This window comes from Caloenas nicobarica, chromosome 7 (assembly GCF_036013445.1).
Source record: "Caloenas nicobarica isolate bCalNic1 chromosome 7, bCalNic1.hap1, whole genome shotgun sequence".
NCBI classification, from domain to species: Eukaryota; Metazoa; Chordata; class Aves; order Columbiformes; family Columbidae; genus Caloenas; species Caloenas nicobarica.
The window spans coordinates 34,406,559-34,422,139 of NC_088251.1; the positions used below are offsets into that span (position 1 = coordinate 34,406,559).

The 15,581-nt window shown below is 38.3% G+C and overlaps 1 protein-coding gene across 3 annotated transcripts in view; it reads right to left on the reverse strand.

Moving 5' to 3' along the window:
* The window catches only part of CTNNA3 (catenin alpha 3), a 499,026-nt gene that overhangs the window by 378,385 nt on the left and 105,060 nt on the right, over positions 1–15,581 (reverse strand). For all 3 annotated transcript variants that reach the window (XM_065638800.1, XM_065638799.1, XM_065638801.1), the window contains exon 6: positions 4,906–5,169. In XM_065638800.1, coding sequence (XP_065494872.1) covers positions 4,906–5,169 — 264 coding nt within the window. The remainder of the gene's footprint in view (positions 1–4,905; positions 5,170–15,581) is intronic.

Consider the following 15,581-nt stretch of genomic DNA (forward strand, 5'->3'; position numbering starts at 1 on the left):
GGTACCCTCAGCAATTCAGCCCCATACTTACTACCTATTAACACACATAAAATCAGTAGACAATGAACTTTCTTAAACAACCTCTGTAAGACCTTCTGGGGCCTAAAGTTCTAGGATTATGTTATGCTTTTTACCAAAAACTAGGACTAGATGAACTCTAGTCTTCAAATTTCCACAATGACTAGAAAGAGAAGATACTAGTGAATTTCTGTCTCTGCATTTTCTGTGTTGAATTTTGGGATTTTCATAGCAGTGCAGAATATCACAAAAAATCAGGCCAGTGATACTGCTAGTGCAATTTTCTGTTGTCTAGTCTGAGAGACTAACCAAAGTCTAAAACTAAGTTTATGAGCTTGTTTCAGCAAGTGACAGGATAGACCATTAAAATGGTTAATGGGTCTATGTCAGGTGCTTATGTGCAATCAGCAGATGCTACCTTAGATTAAAAGTATTAACTGTGTATTTCCAAGTTCCTGCATTTTCTCAAACCAATGTTCACCTATCTAGATGCACATAATAAACCGAAAAGGAGTTTATGTGCAAGCAGGAGGGAGAGAGATTAAATATTTTGAAGATGAAAAACATAGCTATTTTTATATCCATAAAAGCAACATATGAATCTTATTTTTACCTCTTAATTACTTCCTAATTGAAAGATGTAAAATATGTTGATCATGGAAACATTCATCTCACATGCAACTTTAGAACCAAAGCCAAACTTGGATGGAACCATAGCCCATCCACTATCAAAGACAGAGCAACGCAAACAGGCAGCCCACTGTTTTCATCCTCTTTTGCAGAAATAGAGAAGCTGGAGCCACTTAAGAACTACTCGGGAACTGCAAAAAAATTCAACTTTTGCCTTCTCTAAGAAAGGGAGAAGAAAAGCTGAAATTTTGCCAGGGCCTGGTAGACCCTGCCATGAAGGTTAAAATCCAAAGAAATGAAAGAGGACTTGGACAGAATGAAGATGGCTTGTTCTTCTACTCTGCAACATCTCCATATACCCTGGTGTCTTGCTGGCAGGGGATGGGGCCAGACTGGTCCTTCCAGGCAACAGCATAGGACAGCACTTGGCTTTTGCAGGCACCTTCTTAATTGCCAATGCCTAGAGGCAGGCCTGACAGGTAATCCAGCTCCATCGGAAGCCTTCCTATTACAATTAAAACATTAAGAGTTCTGCGCCCTTTTCTATAATCGTTATTTCCACAGAAGGAAGGAAATGTACCTGAAGAGACTTTTCTGGAAGGGCAGTAACATAATGCTTGTTCACAAAGGTAACTTAGAGACACATTAAGAGTATTGGATTAAGGCATTTATTTTTTCCTCATTTCTTCTCTTTGCCAAGCTTCCTTACAACAGTGAGATTATGGCTGAATGCAAAGGAAAACTGCACCCAGTTTACCTGATGGCAAGCTTAAGTTACTACATGTCTGAAACACAATACGCATTGCAGGAAATTGGGGAAATGCAGTACAGAACATTGTAAATAAGTGGTAAGAAGTGCCACTAAGGACCCTGAAATGCAGGAGAAATTAAACCCTTGCAGTTGTCACCCCTCTAAGTAAGAATGCCTAACTTTATAAGCAGAATCCAAACAGTTCTCAGCAGCAGGAACTGTATTTTCCCGCATACCAAGTGTTTAATGTCTGCATTATCTAGGTCCTCATTGCTTCGGCTATATCCCAAGACACAGCCAAATTAAAAATGAAAAAGTTTTGACTTCAATAACTAGCATATTAATATAGATTTGGAAAAGTGCATAAAACCAGTCATTAACGTTTAAATATTTACTTTTAAGAAAATTATATTTAACTTACACCCAATAAATAATTTCAAACTGATCTTACACATGAAAGACTCATCCATGATGATCTTCTAAGAATAACACGGGAAGGCATTCTAAGAAAGCCATTATCCAGCGGTCAGGACAACAATTTCTGACACGGAAGACAGATTTATTTGCGTTAGAGATTTGAAATTCTGTCTCCCTCATCCACGTGACCTGTTCTGTGGTACCTCACCTCTGCTGGAGTTGTGCCACTTGGTCACTATTCACTTGAGCAGCAACTTCGCTATTGCGCTCCTATGCCTTAAGCACCCTCAACACTAGTCCATTCATACAATGTCCATCATAATGTAAAACACACCTGCCAAGTAGAATATTTGTGTGCTTCATTGATTATGGAACACTAAGACATATCTGAAGGCTACAGCCAATTAGCCATTTAGCTTGTAAAATGACTGCCTTCAAATCTCAGATGAAACAGGAGTAGCAATGTTTTCCTTTGGGAGACAGTTTGTAGAAAGTTGATGCAAAGATGGACAAATAGCATGGGCAAAAAGCTACTACAGTTCAGCTCTAAATTAAAAAAAAAAAATAGGCAATAATAACTAGGAAAATATGACTTACGATTCTGCACATATATCAAATTCTTCAAGCAATCTCATCAAATATTTATGATCGGTACATCTGCGCAGAAAAGACAATCCAATTTCCAACAAATCAGAAGACACCAGATATGCAACCAGCAGTTTTGCGTGTTTGTTTTAACAGAGCTAAACAGTGGTTAGCTACCCAAGTTCTTCAACATAAGCAAACATTTAAAACAGAATTATTAGATGACTCTTTTCTCCTTCATTGGTCTTCTGACCCGTAAAAAGGAGGGCTCGTGTATCCAGAAACCTGGTTCTATTTCCTGACATTTTGGATTGATTTACAGTATTTTGACATCTCATAGGTAGCCATGGCCAGTAAAGGACCATGTATCAGATGGACACGCTAACAGAGTCAGGCATGCAGGACCTGTATCATTTTGCGAGAAATCTCTTCACATTCAGAAGATGAAAGACCAGTGAAAAGCATTAGATAAGCTGCACCTACACATTCTTTTAACACAGGTCTTAATATGTAATGTTACAAGTTTAATTGCAATTTTGTGGTTATTTAAGAATGACATGGCAGTTATATGGAGCCTTTAAGAGGAATTCTTGAGAATCTACTGATTTAAGAGTTAACTGCTCTAATTTACTGGTGGTTTCATCACTTATGAATCTGTAATAGCTTTCACACTGCCAGCCCTGGCAAAGGAAGAATGGCATTGCAAGACATCTAAATACTGTAATAGATCGTTGAGTAAGCTCCATGACACATTTCCACACTATAAACATTTAATAAGATTTGTTTCCAACAGACTATTTACTACATCAATCTATTTCATGGAACTGTATTTGAAACAGGGAGATAGAGCAAAGGTTATTTCAGGTCCTTAGCCAAAAGAACTTCCTGTTAAGAAAGAAAAGTGAAACCATCTAATTCACAAAATCATTTGAAGAAGTTAAATGCTCTATAAATTGTGCTTTATCTAAGTCACACAGCTTCAATTCCCATTTGCGTTACCTAGGTAAAACTATATGGAAAACTCCACAATTGGATTTTTACAACAGTCAGACTTTTATGTGCTTATGTTTCCAAATAAAACCAAATTCAAACCAAAAGAGATTTTTTCCATGTTGTGATTATTTCTTAAAACAATAATAAATTTAATTACATTTTTTTAAAAAATCATTAACATGGTACTGCTCACATGCAGGCAAGATGAATTCATCTACAGTCAGAAGATACAATCCTTTTGCCAAATTTCATTTAAACAATTTGTAAGTAAACCATGTAAATAATAGAGCCCATTTAAAGTATATAATTTGTCATTCAGAGTTCCATTGTAACAAATCAGTACTACTCTTAAATGTTTCTCTTTAATTTATGAAGAAACGAGATTAGAAACTGTAATTTTAAAACCCGGTGTGAGAAGCAAGGAAGGATGATCTGTAACTTGCAATTGTAGCCCGTTCCTTTGCAGGGAAAAAAATTCCACTTTGAGCATGATTGAGAGGTCTGCTTTGATCAATAAACTGCCACTACAAGATTTGTGTCACATATGGATGTCAATGTACTTCTCTACACTTTCATTGAAAGTTTTAGACAAAATCTATTACCATCAGTCAAAACATCAATTCTCCTGACAATGTATCAACAATATTGGAGTTTTGAGGCTGAGATCTGGTAAGCCTGAGAATTCACAACCAAAAAGACACATATTTGCAAATGTGTTTAGAAACCTTCATTCCTTTTGTTGATCTCGGCCTACACAAGATGAGGAGCATGGTCTGCAATCTCATCTACAGAAGGCCTTTTACCACTTTTGGCAGAACAATGGAAAATAACACTGGTAAGAATGAGAGCAGCCATGGAAAAAAAGGGAAAACTCCATATAAAAGGTTAGGATGAGGTCAGGAGTAGAGAAAAAACTGACTTTCTCCAAGTATTTGGCTAAATAATGGAAGTAGAAATGCACAATTTGGGAAAACGTATTACTTATGTCACTTTTTTTAATGATAAGCAGAAAACATAATTAGGTTTCTAAATCCTTCAACTATATAAATTACTTAACAATCCCAATGACAAGTTTTGGAGTAGAAGGACTTAAGTTCACATTGTACTAGTCCAAATGCAGTCAAGGTAGCAGCGATCACCATCATCTGATAATCACTGCTATTTGTAAACTAAACTCAGTGGTTCTTCCCACTTACTTCTCAGTAATACACATGTAAGGCTGTGTCTGTCTCCACCATCAGGGACATAGCTGGAACTAATTCTTGCCTGCTGTATGAAGGAAGCCAAATATTGAACATACACGACAACTTAATTCCAGACTCTTTTGAAGGTAGTGAGAGTTCCCGATTAAATAATTTAGAGTGATACTATTTAGACTATGACTAAGCAGAGCATCAGTTTCTAATGTCTTTAGGTTCGTCAGATATGATACCAATAGCTAATAATAAAAAAAAAAGAGAGTGAAATAAACTATTTTTCCAAGAATGTTGCAGTTTCACAGGTTTACGTACCTCAAGCTCATCAAGGGCACTTCCAAGAGTAGCCGTATGAGATGTAGGTTGTGCCATTTTATTTCCAACTCCTTGGGAAGCATTAGAAATTACATTGAGAGCGTTCTGTATTTCATTGCAAATTGAATCCTTGCTGGCTGTAAGGGATGCAACATCTGAATGTTCCAAACAAGCTGAACATATTGAATGTAGGAGAGAAGAATTCTCCTTCAGGGATGCACGTGCTGCAGCAATTTCATCTCGCTGATTGCTAGATTTCAAATCCTGTCAGCAAAAGAACATGCAGTTTATTGCCAAAAGCACTTCAAAACTGACAAGTAATGTATAAACAATTTTTTTTCAATCTTTACTCTGTTTAAGGAAACATCAAGTTAAATTTGTCAAAGATTGTGAAAATGGGCTACAACAGTACTTACAATTGAATCATCTTTACCTCATGAGAAACGAACAAAGTCTGTGTACAATTTTTATTGTGTCTTATAACCAGCACCTTGAACTGTCCACAGTTTATTTGTTTTTAAGCAGTTTTCCTATGAGAAAACTGGCCTGGAAATCAGCTGTCTTTCCTCCCAGACATGTCTGTCTTAGCGAAATAGAGCAATAGAGAAAGAGAGGGGTGCAGACACGATTAAGCAAGAAATTCTGTGATCGTTGCATCTAAACAAGTTCCCTGTGTTTGCTTCCCTGCCCACCAGTGTATTTTTGGAGCACCCTGCAGAAAGGAACAGCAGGTCAGGGATGGAACCCTGTACTCCTGGGAAATGGGACGCATGGGAGGTTTGGAAATGAAAAAGGTGCTGGTAAGAAGCCACCTCTGAAGTGCCACTGCCTGATTCTCCTCCCTCCTTGCTATGTATGCACTTGAAGCACTCAGGGAGCTTACCACGCTCATCGCGTTCCTCCCTTCTCCACCCAGATCTTCTGGAACCCCTGCTGGCTCCTGCCAGCCCAGACAACAAGGAGAGCACAGCTCGACAGAGCTACCAAGTCAGGTTTAACTGTTTCTGGGAATCAAGCTCAGGAGCTGTTATTTGGACAGCTGGAAGTTATGGACTTGGGTGCAATCATACTGTCAGCATCAGGATTGTAAGGAACCTCCTGTTGCATCCATCCTATGTTACTCCAGGCATCTCCCTACTCTCCTTTTGCATCTTCTACGTTTGGAAAAAACCTCGTAGATATCTGCATAATGGCTTGGGTGAAGGAGAAAGTTAAATCCAGGGGAAAAATAAAAAAAGGAAGGGAAAATAGCATATCAAAACAACAAAAGCCTGTGGCACCAGCTTTAAATGGCGTAAGAGGCTCAATGTAGAATGAACAGCAAAATGCATACAAAGCTGCTCTCAGCCTGCTCTAAAGGAAGCTCAAGTCTTTCTAATTATTTTCCTTTGCATTGCATCAGGCTGCATATGCATTATTTACAAAAGCATCCTAGTATCCGCTTCTCACTGCATGAAGTTTATAAGTTTATGGCTGAAGAAAAGAGCATGCAATATTAAATGAACCAGTTCTATGCTTTTAAAATCCCGTTTACTGCAAGAGATACATCGGACATAGGATTGCATCTTACTTCCTCAGGCTAACTTGGAAATCTCAGGAACACGGTAAAGAACAAACAACCAACAAACGAAAAATAAACACTGTGACTCAATATATAAATGAATCACCTCTGTGCAGGAATGACTTCATTGCCCAGTGTGCTCAAATCCCAATACTAATGCACCTCCAACCTTGGTAAAGCATCTGCAATTTATCCAGTGAACTCCCAGCAAAAAATAATATTTCCTATAAATAAATGAAAAGACAACAGAATGCTCTCCTTTCTCCTGGGCTGCAAGGAAGCTACAGACCAGGACATACAACGGCAAGTCAATACAACATTTCAGTCCAGCTGGCTGCTATTCTTAGCTACTTCTTATTTTGCTGCATCATACACAAACAAACTCAGAAGTCCTCCCAAATTACTTTTTGCCTCTAAAACAGCACTGTCTAACCAGGAATGAGGTGTTCGTAAGAAATCCCAAACTGGCAATCCAGTAGTACAAAGCCAGTAAGAGCAAGTCAATAACAGGGCATCTAGAAACAGCCCAAAACATTCATGTATTCTTGGTTTTGAAATACAGACTGTTTGGTTTCATACAATGTTGTGTAGAGTTTCAGAATCATGGTATTGGTAAATTCACCTATGAAGAGCCTCACTTTTGTTAAATATCCCTTTAAAAAAAAAATTAATCCTTAGATCCAGGAAATTCATCACTACTTGGTTGTTCAGTTGTGAGCCTTGGACAGCCTCAAAAGAAGCTGTTGTTCTTTTCCACCTTGATGAAGAATTAATTCCTTAAGAGTTTTTCATGTCAACAGGAAGAGATGTCTAATAATCATAGTCTGATCTTCTGCACAAACAGGCCAAAAACCCCTACAATTCAGTGATTTCTCTATCAAATATTTGCATAGGTGGATTATCAGAATAATGTAACTAGTTCTCTGAAGAAGGAAGTTAGTCTCTACAAACAGATTATTAACTCATAGTCGGTAAACTTTTTCCACTGGAGAGAAAAAAACAGAAACCATCTGATTCCTTTTTTTAACTTGTCAAAGAGAACACACCACTAAGAAACACAAGAAAGCAAGAGAGAGAGCATACAGTTTCTTTTGAGTTATCCTTTGACAGAACATATCACTTGAGAACTACAAGCCGAGTGTTAACATTCTCCCATGAACTATCAAACCATCACTGTTCTGAGCACGTTGACAGGCACTGTGCTGAATTTGAATGACTTGCACACTTTCAGACAAGTTTCCAAACTAAGACCGTAGACTTTTAAAGGTCTGAGCATTCAGTGTGTCAAATCTAGCTACACTCAACATTGAACTCAAACTCTGCTTGTACTGACCCCTGCCCAAATATACTACATTAACTTTGGCACAGAATGCAACGAGATATGTTTCTCAAGCTGCAGAAGAACCATACAGGGAAAAGCATGTGTATAGGATTGGAATATCTGCAAAACATGGCACCAGAACAAAAGGAACAGGAAAACACATACTACGACCATGTTTTTTGTTACATGTTTTTTGAGATTATTTTAAGTATGGATGGATCACCTTCCACCTGCACAGAGGCAGAAGACAAACAGAGTTACAGAGAGGAAATTTTCCAAACCAGTTCTTACTACTACTCTCTTCATACCTTAATATCTGAGCATCTGTAGTTCATTCAGCTCCATTACTGAGCATTACCATATTTTTCTTTTTCTTCACAGATTACCATTTTCCTCTTATTTAAACTTCTTTTTAGACTAGTGGACTATTTCCACTGATCTGGGATTTATTTTTCCACACTAAATCAGCAACTGAGCTCTAGATATGTCATATAAGGCCAGTTTAGGTCAAAGATAATCCTGCATCAAGTCACTGCCAATCTAAGAGGCCCAGTATAGTATACTTTCCCAGGCTGCTGTCTTAGCCCCCCCGGGGATGTACCATTATGTCTTCCCCATACCTGGTTGTCCCTGATAAGAATGAAACAAGAATGGATAGTCACAGACCTCCAGCTGTGGGTTGTTCCAGCCAAACATGGTCAATGGACAAGACCACCTTGAATGGAAAGCTTGAAAACTATCTTCGCAGTTAAGCTTCTGTTGCACAACTTCAATAAGAAAACCTGTTCTTTATGACACTTAAGACATTTAAGGTTTGACAGCACAATACACCAGGAAGCCAGCTCTTTTTCACAGCTTCTGGGATCCAAGCATCACTGTGGCTATAAATCACAGTGCCATATTTTGCACTGGCTGCAGTCAATACAAGGTTCACAAAGGCAACTGCAAATGAAGTGCACTGCAGTGCTTTAGCTCACTCTTTGCAGAGACAAATGCCATTGAACTGAGTTCTATATCCAAGAAAAACACAGATATACAAATCCTCATAATTTCCTATTACTATAAGGCTGGGAGACAAAAGCATTACTTTTTATCACAGCTTAAACTTTGGCCTTAGTGTTTAGCTTTCAGTCAAAAGTGACAGCCAAACTACGTGTATTTGGTGAATCAAAGACAATGACAAAACTCAATCTTTTCCCAGTGCACACATGCACTGTTTATCTGGGCAAGACCCGAGTTTACAAACTTCCTAAGTACTGCGTAGTCATTCAGTGGAAGGAAAATATCTCACAGACAAGAAAGTGAAAAAGATCTGGGGTTGATACTCACTGCCACAGTGCTCTTCAGCTGTGTCAGTTCTTCCAAGATAATACCACTTTCACACAGGTTTTAAAGGTCTATACCTGCCAGGGCCCTGCGAGCGCCACCAGGCCCCAGAGGCCCTGCCAGCCTGCGCTGCGGATCCATCCACTCCTCGCCCCGGGGCCCTGGAGCCCCGGTTCGGCTCAGCCAGGGACCCTCAGCCCCTCTCTGAGCTATGTCGCAGTAGTGCCAGGCTCCAGCTCGGCCACAGCTGCCCCCCTTCCAGGCCTCAGCACACGGACTGACCTGAGCTCAGCCCAGCCCCGCCCCGTCACAATGGTGCTTCTGAGCAGTCACTGGGCTGTCTCACACCTGGTTACCCTCGCCAGGCCCCGCCCTCATCCACAGACCAACTTCCCAGCTACTTCCGACCTGTCTCATCACCACAAACTTTCCCAATTATCCAGACTCCTGGTTGAAGCCGGTTACTATCACCTGGCATGCCCAGCTCACATTGACGCAGAGTTCAGGGCCCTGGCTGGAGAGGCTCCTGCCTCCCAGAGCTGCCAGCCCTCGCTGTACCCCCACAATACCTTGTTCTAAACAGAGAAACACTTACCATCAGCACGGATCCCCTGTCATAAACTGCATCATAAAGCTGACACCGCCTACTCTACAAAATGCTAAGTTTAGAGAAGTCGACCAGCACGACCTAAGGGCCCCCTTCCTCCACATCAGGCTTTTAACAGTACATTTGAAATGACTACCTTACGCAAGTGTCTGTAACCCTACAGAAGACAGACACAAACACACGCTGGGAAGAAGACCTGACTTAGGATAATGCTTCTGTTGGCACAAGCAAAACATCGCTGGATCATAGAGCTGTATTACACTGACCATAAAAGTTCATTTTACAGGCATTCACAGCAAGTTAAACACCACTGGGAAGGTATGCCAGTCAATTCGGAACAGCACTCAATCAAAGGAATGTGCTTAAACACACCTTTGTGCATTTCTCATTGAGTGAATCAAAATCCCACCATTACCTTCGCCAGTCACTGTTGGATTTAAGTACTCTAGAAAGCAAATTATTAAATCTTCAAGTGCCATAGAAATGGAAACTCACTGGAAACTCTTATTAAAAATATCTCATCTGCTCCTTCATAGAGAAAGCATCTATTTCCAAAGCCAGTCTGTGTGCATTTTGGATTGCGTTTGTTTTGTTTTATATACATACGTTTCCAGAGGTTATTCCGGTCCAAACAGGTAGAAGGAATAAATTAATACTATTACACTCCAGAAACATAAAAATTTTTCCTTTCTCATTTCTGTTCTCTAATAGACACACAACACTGAAACACTGACAGCAGTGTTTGCAGGCATCACAAAAGTAAACCATTTTAAAAGATATATCTTATAGATCAAGGAGATCTGGAGACAAAAACAGAAACCTATCTTTACAAAGCAGCAACAGTTATGTGTTTGATGGTCAGGAATTCCAAGCTAACTTTAGAAGTCATCAGCAGTTCTTAGTGTCTCATGCTATACTATACTACAGTGTGTATACAGAGTAACATACACCATATATATATACACACACTACATATATATATACAGTCTGTATGGCTATAAACTGTAAGCAGAGTTTGTTTGCATGAGCCTTACATATGAATACACAAGGTGTGAAGGACTAATCCCCAAGTGATACCCTCTGCCTCTGGGAAGACTCTGCACTGTCTTTATCAAGCTATAACTTCCAGTCAACTTAGAGCAAGCAGGAAACATTTACTACGGGACTGAGGTTCCCAGTAGAAGTGAAGTATTGCAACATTCTCTTTGTATCTATACCTATTTACTATCAATCATACTCTAACTGATATATAATACTGCAGAAAAGCAAAGCTATCTTATACAAAGTATCAAAAATTGCCCATGACTGTTTAATAACCCAGCTTTTTCAATTTACAAATGTTTTTCAGAATTTGCTGTTCAGCTAGAGAAGATGCAGTTTCTTTGGATGACTTTGTTGCATCAGATTGCAACTATTGCAGAATATTCTGTGTCGCTCATGCTTCAGCAACTTCTAGCCCAGTTACAGATGACAGACCAACATCTTGCTGTCACTTCTCTATCCATTATTTCAGGATTTGGTCCCCACACTTCTAATATCCTGCTCTTAGATGAAGTAGGTCATTTTGAAAGGTAGCAAAGCCATTTTTCCCTGTAAGAAATTATGTAAGAATTTTTCTTTAAGTCCAGCAATCCTTTTTCTGCAAACATATACCACTTAAAATATTAGCTCACAAAGGTTTTTCTCCTACTACATTTATGGCCACATTTGTCATGAACGAGCTCGCCTGGAACTAGAGCAGGAAACATTCATCAGGGAGAGGGCTCTGAAGTTAGGAACCTCCAAAAGGTCTTATCGCATCTTGAAGAGGAGGAGATGGCTAACGAAGATGTGGAGGGAAACACAGCAGAAATATAGATTAATTTAAAGAGAGGAAAAGAGGAAACGGGAGATACAGCACAAAATAGTGAGAGTGAAAAGCGTAAGGAAGATTAGGATGAAGAAACAGTGGATGGGAAGGAGTCAGTGAAACACCAACCTCAGTTGATGCCAAGCACTTGAGAAACAGGACAGCCAGTGTAGAAGCACCCAAAAGTAGGGCAGCAGCGGCCTACAGTCCTCCTCCTTAATTTAATGAGTAAAGCAGCCATCTATTCTTTGTAAAGAAAAAAAAAAAAAAAATGAGTAAAGCAGCACATTCTTTCTTTGTTAACACTTCCACCTAAGGAACGCCTTATCTTTATGCTGCTGTCAAATACAGTTCAAAATTTTCAGAAGTTCATTGTTTTCATGGCATCATTTTCCTTCCCTGTCTAAAGTTGCTTTGTTTTCAGTGCTTAGTTCTTAACGTGCCTGAGAGATAATTTCTTTCCAAAAGCTAAAGAGATGCTAGATGTTAACTGTTTATTTCAGAAGCGCCTCGTATCAGTTAGTGTTGGTTTGACCTATGATGTTTAAAATTGCATCTTACACTTCAAGCTAAATAATCTGCTGGTTAACATCCATCCTTGAAAGAAAAGAGCTCAAAGATCGACACCTATTTCTGGCAGTCAAGAAAATTTATAATTTAAAGTTTAATATTAAAGCAACTTATCACAGTTTTCAACAGACAAGAAAGTTGCACATACATGTCTAACTAAGCAAAGTAATAAAAGGCAAACAATGAAGAACATGGAGCTTGCAGAAGCAGCAGGAAGTTCAGAAGATATGCCAAAGCAGGACCTCACTTCTTCATAGGAGTAAAGACACCTGAAAACTGGCATTTCTGAGAAACAGTAAGGTTAAAACTATTCTGTAAACATTCATACAAAAAACAAAGTAAAACACATTGAGCAAGACTCAATAAAATATTTTTCATACTGTAGTTATTTCAGAGGTATGGAAAATATCAAGTACCAACATTCATATATAGTACAATGCAGAGAATACAGCTGTTAAAGCTTTCAGAAAACGTTTTGGCATGGAATTTTTTCAAAGGAAGATGACTCACTGAAAAATGTGGCAGAATGACATTTATCCACAATTACTTATTTCTGCAATTTTACTAAATTCTCATAATACCATATGTGATTATTTTTTACTTGCTTCTTTTTTTAATTTTTAAAATTAGAAGGGATTTTGGGTACTTATTAAATTGAAAACTTATTTCATTCTCTGCTTTAACACTATTAGGCTACTTAGAAACAACTTAAGTAAAAATACTAGTGGAAAACCATGTTCCGCATGGTCCACTAGCATTTTGACTGATACACAGTTTCACAGATACCAAACAAATAGCTCTTTCACATTTCACTTGTTCTGGTTCAGCCTTCCTTTTATATATATAATCATGTCTAAATGTATTCCACCTGCCACAAGTGTTCAGGATATCTTTCTCCAACAAATCACCTCAACATTCCCCTAGGTACCAGTTTCTCCTGGTCTTGAACAGAACATATTAAATCTTCCTAGATTTAATATCTCAATGTGAAAGATGTGAAATCATCAACAATAGACAGGTACACGACTCAGACCAGCCAGCCTATTCCAACTGCTATTTTGTCACAGATTATATACTCAACAAATAATGATGGCCCTTCTCCCAGTTCTGTCAAACTCCAGTTAAGAGTTTAACTATTTGTAATCATCTGTTCTAAATGCTTCCCAAATATTTAAAATAAGCTACTTTTCTTTATTTCTAATTTAAAAATCCAAAACTAAACCAAGCTGAATCAAGTAGATCAATGACATTGCCTCACACTCTCTCTTAAGATGCACACAATTCAAACACTGCAGGGACTATTCAGTTTCTGTAACATGAAGACAGGTACAACTGACAGATGTAAAGACTGGCGCTCAAGCAAGTGGAGCTGAAGTGCTAATCCATCAAAACAAGCTTACTAGCATTACCAATTTCGGAAACGTTAACAGTGGGTTTTGGTTTTGCTGTTCAGCATCAACTGCAAAATGAGCTGGTTTCAAGTATTTATCATGGATAATACTGTTTCTTTTTTTTTCTCCCTTTCTACATCAATTTAGTATTTTTTATGTTCTTTTCTGCATACCTTGCACACACTTACAGGACAGCAAGTCAGAGCAAGAAAGAAAAAGCCATAAGCCCTTGAGCTCTGTACTGAATGTTAATGCATTTGTATATGATAGATTTAATACAGAACTGAGAATAAATGACTTTCAGCAGCTGCACTCTGGACCTATAAATCGCTGTGAGTACTACAGAATCCATACTGGGGAAGAACAGCTGTATAATTTACAGCACCACTATCTGTCAAGAAATGCTGCAAATACAGAACTTGACTTCTTCATTTTAACATTCCTATAAAAATTAGAAATTACCCTTACATAGATTCTATTTAGATTAGAACTTTTATTCATAGTCCCTGATGGCACTTCAATGCAAAATGCCATTTAATTCTTACTGGTGTTAAATAAAATTCGAAAAGCATAAGCACCAAAAGAGGGTGGCTTTAAGAGGTTTTTTTGCATGGACTATGCTTAGAGAAAATCAGAAAGGTATAGTACTCTGATCAGATGATTTAAACTATACAACAGATGTATGCTATACAAATCCACAAGAAGCGAATCTCGGGGGCCAAGGTTTAAATAGTTGGATTTTTCTCAAGACGCATCCTTACCAACAGTCCTGACAGCCACCATATCACACACTCCTATTCTTCTTTATGCTTGAGAGAATTTTGCATCCCCTTCACAGCACAGTGCAACCAGCCCAAGAGTATGAGCCAATATACTAGCAAAACACATAGTATAACACAATAGCTATAAAAATCATATATACTGTAACTAATATCTAAAAACTGCAGAATTTCATTAATGTTATGGAAGAAATCCAAAGTTTTGGGTCCCGAAATAATATGACCATTCAACAATTATACATGATTGCTTATTTGTGAAAACCAAGTAATGGATTTTTAAAGGATTAATAAGATCTGAATTTTTTAGTAACAAAGAAGTATGACTTATCAGCCTATGGTTTTGATTCAGAAAATGAGAACTTCTGTTTGTTTGTTGTTTTGTTTCCCACACAGACAATTTAATAGTCGTATTTATAAAAAGCATTCTGTAATAACATCTTCATTAACACGAGTAATTTCAAAATCCATGGAATAAAAATGATTTTGTTTTCTTGAAGGCATCACAAATAGTTCCTTCAAGACAGAGATCAGTATGGAACTGCATTGCCTAGTTTGTCTGTTCCCTTAAAACACTACTGCCTGCTAACAGTAAAGTTGCATTTTAATTTATATGTCTGCTTCCAACTTCTATAGTTGAAATGACTCAGTAGGAGACAGTGTCTTCCTGGTTTCATAGCAAGTGACAGTTAACCCCATAGTGCATTTCTTATACAGTAAAAGGTTGGTAAATGCAGTTTTCTTGATCTCTATAAGAAATAAGGTCTTCAAGTCCCACAAAAAAAAACACCTGAGGTAAGCTGATCTGAAATAAGATACTTCATTATCATTTTAGTAGCAGAAAATCAGAAAAGTTCCAATATATTACTTCCATTTTTCTAAACTGAGTGTTCTATCAGAAATTCAGTCACAAGAGCCCCTGCAGACTGGTCAGAATTCAGCTTTTTCCCTGTATCAGGCACGTAACCCTACCAAACAAAACACGGTATCTCATATGGCACTAGCTGTTACGATTCAGTGGATTCAACACAATTCTGAACCTTAATACAAGGGGTACAACAGGCAACATGCTCTAAGACATCCATGTTCAGTAGAAACACCATCCAAAATGTAATGATTCTCATTAACACAAGAAAAAGCAGATGAAAGCAATTACAGTTTTAAGTTCATTAGGGAAATTTTGATGAGGACCCTATGGATGCTGTGGAAGACTGAATTTTTACCTTCACGAAATTGTCCTTTAATGTATTAATTACAGAGTTGGACTGTCTCCTA